Below are 8,438 nucleotides of genomic sequence, written 5' to 3'. Positions count from 1 at the left end.
CCCCGCCCAGCCCACCATCCGTTATAAATATTCAGGCTTTACAGCAGAGCTTTGCACTGTGGAGCACCAGGAGGACGGATGGAGGATCTTCAGCAGACAGGAGCCAACGATGGCCGAGCAACCCATCAGTGTGACAGGATATGACTTCATTGGAGAAGAAGATCAGCGACCAGGGATTGTTATGCTTCATCATAGTCATCATCATCCTAGTCAAGATGGTCCTGATGGTCTTTCTCTCTATGATTTGACGGTAGATTAGAAAATATGTTTGCTTGGCTAGCTCGCTGCTTACATAGCGTGTCGTCATTACTGGTGTCCTTGTCATACATAGTGCCACTGCGGTGGTCTTAAACAGCAGCTTGGTTGGATGAAAAGTAGATCTGCCATTTCCAGAATGTTCTCCTTTCCTTTGTTGTTGCTGGTTTGGAGAGTGGGGTGGAGAGAAGAGTCCCTTTTTGCAGCTCAGCAGGCCAGTGTTATATTATGGTTTGGAGAGTGGGGTGGAGAGAAGAGTTTGGTCCCTTTTTGCAGCTCAGCAGGCCAGTGTTATATTATGGTTTGGAGAGTGGGGTGGAGAGAAGAGTCCCTTTTTGCAGCTCAGCAGGCCAGTGTTATATTATGGTTTGGAGAGTGGGGTGGAGAGAAGAGTCCCTTTTTGCAGCTCAGCAGGCCAGTGTTATATTATGGTTTGGAGAGTGGGGTGGAGAGAAGAGTCCCTTTTTGCAGCTCAGCAGGCCAGTGTTATATTATGGTTTGGAGAGTGGGGTGGAGAGAAGAGTCCCTTTTTGCAGCTCAGCAGGCCAGTGTTATATTATGGTTTGGAGAGTGGGGTGGAGAGAAGAGTCCCTTTTTGCAGCTCAGCAGGCCAGTGTTATATTATGGTTTGGAGAGTGGGGTGGAGAGAAGAGTCCCTTTTTGCAGCTCAGCAGGCCAGTGTTATATTATGGTTTGGAGAGTGGGGTGGAGAGAAGAGTCCCTTTTTGCAGCTCAGCAGGCCAGTGTTATATTATGGTTTGGAGAGTGGGGTGGAGGGAAGAGTCCCTTTTTGCAGCTCAGCAGGCCAGTGTTAATTATGGTTTGGAGAGTGGGGTGGAGAGAAGAGTCCCTTTTTGCAGCTCAGCAGGCCAGTGTTATATTATGGTTTGGAGAGTGGGGTGGAGAGAAGAGTCCCTTTTTGCAGCTCAGCAGGCCAGTGTTATATTATGGTTTGGAGAGTGGGGTGGAGGGAAGAGTCCCTTTTTGCAGCTCAGCAGGCCAGTGTTATATTATGGTTTGGAGAGTGGGGTGGAGAGAAGAGTCCCTTTTTGCAGCTCAGCAGGCCAGTGTTATATTATGGTTTGGAGAGTGGGGTGGAGAGAAGAGTCCCTTTTTGCAGCTCAGCAGGCCAGTGTTATATTATGGTTTGGAGAGTGGGGTGGAGAGAAGAGTCCCTTTTTGCAGCTCAGCAGGCCAGTGTTATATTATGGTTTGGAGAGTGGGGTGGAGAGAAGAGTCCCTTTTTGCAGCTCAGCTGGCCAGTGTTATATTATGGTTTGGAGAGTGGGGTGGAGAGAAGAGTCCCTTTTTGCAGCTCAGCTGGCCAGTGTTATATTATGGTTTGGAGAGTGGGGTGGAGGGAAGAGTTTGGTCCCTTTTTGCAGCTCAGCAGGCCAGTGTTATATTATGGTTTGGAGAGTGGGGTGGAGAGAAGAGTTTGGTCCCTTTTTGCAGCTCAGCAGGCCAGTGTTATATTATGGTTTGGAGAGTGGGGTGGAGGGAAGAGTTTGGTCCCTTTTTGCAGCTCAGCAGGCCAGTGTTATATTATGGTTTGGAGAGTGGGGTGGAGAGAAGAGTTTGGTCCCTTTTTGCAGCTCAGCAGGCCAGTGTTATATTATGGTTTGGAGAGTGGGGTGGAGAGAAGAGTTTGGTCCCTTTTTGCAGCTCAGCAGGCCAGTGTTATATTATGGTTTGGAGAGTGGGGTGGAGAGAAGAGTTTGGTCCCTTTTTGCAGCTCAGCAGGCCAGTGTTATATTATGGTTTGGAGAGTGGGGTGGAGGAAGAGTTTGGTCCCTTTTTGCAGCTCAGCAGGCCAGTGTTATATTATGGTTTGGAGAGTGGGGTGGAGAGAAGAGTTTGGTCCCTTTTGCAGCTCAGCAGGCCAGTGTTATATTATGGTTTGGAGAGTGGGGTGGAGAGAAGAGTTTGGTCCCTTTTTGCAGCTCAGCAGGCCAGTGTTATATTATGGTTTGGAGAGTGGGGTGGAGAGAAGAGTTTGGTCCCTTTTTGCAGCTCAGCAGGCCAGTGTTATATTATGGTTTGGAGAGTGGGGTGGAGAGAAGAGTTTGGTCCCTTTTTGCAGCTCAGCAGGCCAGTGTTATATTATGGTTTGGAGAGTGGGGTGGAGAGAAGAGTTTGGTCCCTTTTTGCAGCTCAGCAGGCCAGTGTTATATTATGGTTTGGATGCCAAAAGCTGCATCTGTTTTTGAAGGGACACGTGTGCTCTCTAGCTCCCCTCTGGCAACAACAGCAAACTATACCACACACACTACAAAACGCCTGCCAACCACATATGTATGTTGTCTGTCTCCTAATCAAGCAAGTTCCTCCATTGGTGTCAATGGCAGTGTTTCAAATGGCACCCTATTTATTTATCTAGTGCACTCCAAACGTACTGCACTAGATATGGAGTAGGTTCTCATTTAGCTCCTCCACTTCCTGTCATCTGATCTGAACCTTCCAATCAGAGCATGTTGTTTTTTTGAACGCACAAGTTAACCAAACATAGCTGTTGTTTGGTAATGTTAAATATGTGTTACACTGCCAGTTGGAGTAACTAACTTCACTCTTTATAGGTTACGTCCCAATATCTATACCAGCACACTGCTAAGTATGCATGCCCAATATATTCTAAGTAGTATGCTAGTGCAGATTTTGGAACGGAACTGATTTCTCTCAACAGAGAGTAACATGGAATATGGCCCAATATTCATAAAGCTTCTCTGAGTAGGAGTGCTGATCGAGTATTGGTTTGGCCATGTAGATCATAACCAATCAGATTCTTATGGACAGGGACCTGATCCTAGATCAGAGGTTTTATGAATACAGGTCCTGATCCATAGCTCTGACATGGGAGGTGTTTTATATATTATATTAGCCAGGACTAGAGTGGGTCCTGTGTTAAGTTGAATGTACAGTAAGGAACTGGCTTCTCATTGGTTGGCCCGTACACAGGTCCTGGGGTCTCAACCTACCCAAATGGCACTCTATTCCCTACATAGTGCACTATTTTTTTACTTTGGCTTGTAGGGTCTCATAGGCGCATTTGGAGTGTGGGAGAGTTAAACTCATTAACTTAGGCCTTACTGTAGACCTATCTACCTAGTAAACACTACTGTAGACCTATCTACCTAGTAAACACTAGTATACTCCTCTAGCCTACAGGCTACTATCTACCTAGTAAACACTAGTACACTCCTCTAGCCTACAGGCTACTATCTACCTAGTAAACACTAGTACACTCCTCTAGCCTACAGGCTACTATCTACCTAGTAAACACTAGTACACTCCTCTAGCCTACAGGCTACTATCTACCTAGTAAACACTAGTACACTCCTCTAGCCTACTGTAGACCTATCTACCTAGTAAACACTAGTACACTCCTCAGCCTATATGGTTCACTCTCTCTGAGTCACAAAGGATACCCTATTCTCGTGTGTGTGTATTAAACAGTGGTTTGACTCCTTTCTTTCTCTATAGGTTATTGCTGACAGTGCGATTGACACACACACACGGCCAACACACTTGGGTTGATTTTTGTGTTTGGATTAAGCGACCTGCGAACACACACACACACACACACACACACACACACACACACACACACACAGAGCAGGACACAGTACTGAAAAACAGCTTTCTGTAGTGTGTATTCCAGCCTAGCTTAGAGGGACATGAAATGCAGCCTAATGGTCCGTAAATACTGTTCAGCTCTAGCAGCTTCATATGTTACCGACACACTACACTGGTCTGTAATGAATCATGTTTTACTTCCTGGTTCTGTCTAACGGGGCTTCTCCATCTCCTCTCCGTCTGCAGTGATGTATAAACACTGGTCTGTAATGAATCCTGTTTTACTTCCTGGTTCTGTCTCAGTAGTCTAGCGGGGTTTCTCCATCTCCTCTCCGTCTGCAGTGATGTATAAACACTGGTCTGTAATGAATCCTGTTTTACTTCCTGGTTCTGTCTCAGTAGTCTAGCGGGGTTTCTCCATCTCCTCTCCGTCTGCAGTGATGTATAAACACTGGTCTGTAATGAATCCTGTTTTACTTCCTGGTTCTGTCTAACGGGGCTTCTCCATCTCCTCTCAGTCTGCAGTGATGTATAAACACTGGTCTGTAATGAATCCTGTTTTACTTCCTGGTTCTGTCTAACGGGGTTTCTCCATCTCCTCTGTCTGCAGTGAGGTATAAACACTGGTCTGTAATGAATCCTGTTTTACTTCCTGGTTCTGTCTCAGTAGTCTAGCGGGGTTTCTCCATCTCCTCTCTGTCTGCAGTGATGTATAAACACTGGTCTGTAATGAATCCTGTTTTACTTCCTGGTTCTGTCTAACGGGGTTTCTCCATCTCCTCTCTGTCTGCAGTGAGGTATAAACACTGGGTATTTGCTTTCCCCAGTCCAGTCCTTTCACATCAGCGCAGATGAAGGAAAGGAAACTGGAGGAGAGGACACTGCGTTAAACTATTGTGACTCAGCCCCTCCATGTATGAAAGGAGTTCAAAGGTCATTTTAGCTGTTGGGTCTTTTTAGGTTCAGGTTGAAGTTGACCCCCAGGCACAGATCTAGGATCTGTGGGATCTACCTTTACCATTATTCCTCAACTTCACCATTTAGGTTGGAAACCCTCTAAAACAGACCACAGATCAGTCTGTAAAGGTGTTTTCAGCTGTTCTGTTTCCTTAAATGTGCTGACACATAGTGTCCCAAATGACACCCCTATTCCCTATATAGGGCACTGATTTTGACCAGAGCCCTGTGGCACTCTGTTCCCTATATAGGGCACTGATTTTGACCAGAGCCCTGTGGCACTCTATTCCCTATATAGGGCACTGATTTTGACCAGAGCCCTGTGGCACTCTATTCCCTATATAGGGCACTGATTTTGACCAGAGCCCTGTGGCACTCTATTCCCTATATAGGGTACTGATTTTGACCAGAGCCCTGTGGCACTCTATTCCCTATATAGGGCACCGATTTTGACCAGAGCCCTGTGGCACTCTATTCCCTATATAGGGCACTGATTTTGACCAGAGCCCTGTGGCACTCTATTCCCTATATAGGGCACCGATTTTGACCAGAGCCCTGTGGCACTCTATTCCCTATATAGGGCACTGATTTTGACCAGAGCCCTGTGGCACTGATTTTGACCATTCCCTATATAGGGCACTGATTTTGACCAGAGCCCTGTGGCACTCTATTCCCTATATAGGGTACTGATTTTGACCAGAGCCCTGTGGCACTCTATTCCCTATATAGGGTACTGATTTTGACCAGAGCCCTGTGGCACTCTATTCCCTATATAGGGCACTGATTTTGACCAGAGTCCTGTGGCACTGATTTTGACCAGAGCCCTGTGGCACTCTATTCCCTATATAGGGCACTGATTTTGACCAGAGCCCTGTGCACCAGAGTGGGAATATTGGGACGCACCCATACCACCGCACCTTCATAAAATGGATGAGATGGAAAGTGATGTTAAACAGGATGGGGACCAACCTATATTAAAACAAGGGTCTGTTGTTTTTATTTAAGTATAATTATTTACAAATGTTATGTTGACTTTCCTATATGTCTTTAAGAAATATATATATGTATATTTGACTAATTTAGTCCTACCATTCTTGTGTAGGCATCTGAGATGAATGTGGTTTGGAATTATTTGGGGGTAATAAATCGGAGATGATCCGTTCCAAATGGCAACCTATTCCCTATTTAGTGCACTACTGTTGACCACGTTTTCCCATAGGGCTCTGGTCTAAAGTAGTGCACTACCCATAGGGCTCTGGTCTAAAGTAGTGTACTACCCATAGGGCTCTGGTCTAAAGTAGTGCACTACCCATAGGGTTCTGGTCTAAAGTAGTGCACTACCCATAGGGCTCTGGTCTAAAGTAGTGCACTACCCATAGGGCTCTGGTCTAAAGTAGTGCACTACCCATAGGGTTCTGGTCTAAAGTAGTGCACTACCCATAGGGCTCTGGTCTAAAGTAGTGCACTACCCATAGGGCTCTGGTCTAAAGTAGTCCACTAAATAGGGAATAAGGTACTGTTTGAAACACATATTTACCATGAGTAAATATAAGATATTATTGTGGTATAATTAATTGCTTGAAATAGAGGTCCATGTGTTAACTTGATCGCCAATGTTCAATTTGGGTCTAGCGTTTTTCTTGACCTCGTGACCTAACCAGGAAAAACTCTGGACCCTAGTAATAGCTACTAACTAATATCTAGGGCCCAAGTTTAGGGAAAACTCCCTGGTCCTAGATATATTACCTGGCCAATATGACAGCACTCCCTCGCCAAACTAAATACACTTTTTATAAATAATCATGATGCAAAGCCAATATGCTCTGTCTGTACAATCTTCTTCTTTTGAACGACTTTACAGGGTTATTTTATCTTTCTAACCAAACTATATTAAAAAGAGTGGGGTCAATTCCATTTCAAATGCCAGTCAACTAAACTTGACATGGGAGACTCGTTCGATGGATGTCCACTTCACTTATTTAATTAGCCATGGATGTAAATGGAATTGAAGCTGATTCTGCTCTTCTGTACAAAGTCATTTAAGTTGGAGTACACGTTGAGAAAGTGAGCCGTGTGTATTGGAGGTACAGAGTGGTCTCGGCCCAGGTGCAGTGTGTATGGGGGTACAGAGTGGTCTCGGCCCAGGTGCAGTGTGTATGGGGGTACAGTGGGTCTCGGCCCAGGTGCAGTGTGTATTGGGGTACAGAGTGGTCTCGGCCCAGGTGCAGTGTGTATTGGGGGTACAGTGGGGTCTCGGCCCAGGAGCAGTGTGTATTGGGGGTACAGAGTGGTCTCGGCCCAGGTGCAGTGTGTATTGGGGGTACAGAGTGGTCTCGGCCCAGGTGCAGTGTGTATTGGGGGTACAGTGTGGTCTCGGCCCAGGAGCAGTGTGTATTGGAGGTACAGAGTGGTCTCGGCCCAGGTGCAGTGTGTATTGGGGGTACAGAGTGGTCTCGGCCCAGGTGCAGTGTGTATTGGGGTACAGAGTGGTCTCGGCCCAGGTGCAGTGTGTATTGGGGGTACAGTGGGTCTCGGCCCAGGTGCAGTGTGTATTGGGGGTACAGTGGGGTCTCGGCCCAGGAGCAGTGTGTATTGGGGGTACAGTGGGGTCTCGGCCCAGGTGCAGTGTGTATTGGGGGTACAGTGTGGTCTCGGCCCAGGAGCAGTGTGTATTGGGGGTACAGTGTGGTCTCGGCCCAGGTACAGTGTGTATTGGGGGTACAGTGTGTATTGGGGTACAGTGTGGTCTCGGCCCAGGAGCTGTGTGTATAGGGGGTACAGTGTGGTCTCGGCCCAGGAGCAGTGTGTATTGGGGGTACAGTGTGTATTGGGGTACCGTGTGGTCTCGGCCCAGGAGCCGTGTGTATTGGGGGTACAGTGTGTATTGGGGGTACAGTGTGGTCTCGGCCCAGGAGCAGTGTGTATTGGGGGTACAGTGTGGTCTCGGCCCAGGACAGTGTGTATTGGGGGTACAGTGTGTATTGGGGGGACAGTGTGTATTGGGGTACAGTGTGTATTGGGGGTTTCAGTGTGTATTGGGGGTACAGTGTGTATTGGGGGTACAGTGTGTATTGGGGGTACAGTGTGTATTGGGGGTACAGTGTGTATTGGGGGTACAGTGTGGTCTCGGCCCAGGAGCAGTGTGTATTGGGGGTACAGTGTGTATTGGGGGTACAGTGTGTATTGGGGGTACAGTGTGTATTGGGGGTACAGTGTGGTCTCGGCCCAGGAGCAGTGTGTATTGGGGGTACAGTGTGTATTGGGGGTACAGTGTGTATTGGGGGTACAGTGTGTATTGGGGGTACAGTGTGTTCTGTTCTGTTACATTGTACATTTTATAAGTACTGACAAACATGTACAGCTTTTTTTTACTGGTTAAAATGAGATGTTCTCTTCTCTCATGTTGCTGCGTTCTCTGCTGACTCCTATCTGTGTTCTACAGTCAGGTCTTTTCCAGAACTACACGACAATCAAAAGAACATACGACAGAAATTCACATTAGGGACCTGAATGATGACCGACGTCTTCTCGCTTCACAAAGCTGGGAATCAACAACCCTCTTTCGTCTTTTAAGATCTGGTTTACCCCCTTGAAGATATTTCCCCCCATTTGTATTCAAAAAAAAGAATGACGAAGCAACAATTGTACATTTT

At 46.8% G+C, this 8,438-nt stretch overlaps 1 protein-coding gene across 1 annotated transcript; it reads left to right on the top strand.

The window, feature by feature from the left end:
* Window positions 1–6,181: 6,181 nt before the first annotated feature.
* Window positions 6,182–8,188, top strand: LOC121847416. The gene is made up of 2 exons (XM_042328135.1): window positions 6,182–7,207; window positions 7,486–8,188. The coding sequence occupies exons 1-2, from the start codon at window positions 6,903–6,905 to the stop codon at window positions 8,162–8,164; spliced, it is 984 nt and encodes a 327-aa protein (XP_042184069.1). The 5' UTR covers window positions 6,182–6,902; the 3' UTR covers window positions 8,165–8,188.
* Window positions 8,189–8,438: the final 250 nt, after the last annotated feature.

Source organism: Oncorhynchus tshawytscha, linkage group LG10 (assembly GCF_018296145.1).
Source record: "Oncorhynchus tshawytscha isolate Ot180627B linkage group LG10, Otsh_v2.0, whole genome shotgun sequence".
Taxonomy (NCBI): Eukaryota; Metazoa; Chordata; class Actinopteri; order Salmoniformes; family Salmonidae; genus Oncorhynchus; species Oncorhynchus tshawytscha.
The sequence above is the reverse complement of the archived record's forward strand: the minus strand, read 5'-3'. Positions and strand labels throughout refer to the sequence as shown.

Excerpts from the sequence above, each read along its gene's own strand:
- LOC121847416 (XM_042328135.1), top strand. The coding sequence starts at position 6,903 with ATGGGGGTACAGAGTGGTCTCGGCCCAGGTGCAGTGTGTATGGGGGTA. Across the intron at positions 7,208-7,485 it reads ACAGAGTGGTCTCGGCCCAG|GTACAGTGTGTATTGGGGGT; the intron begins GTGCAGTGTGTA and ends GTCTCGGCCCAG.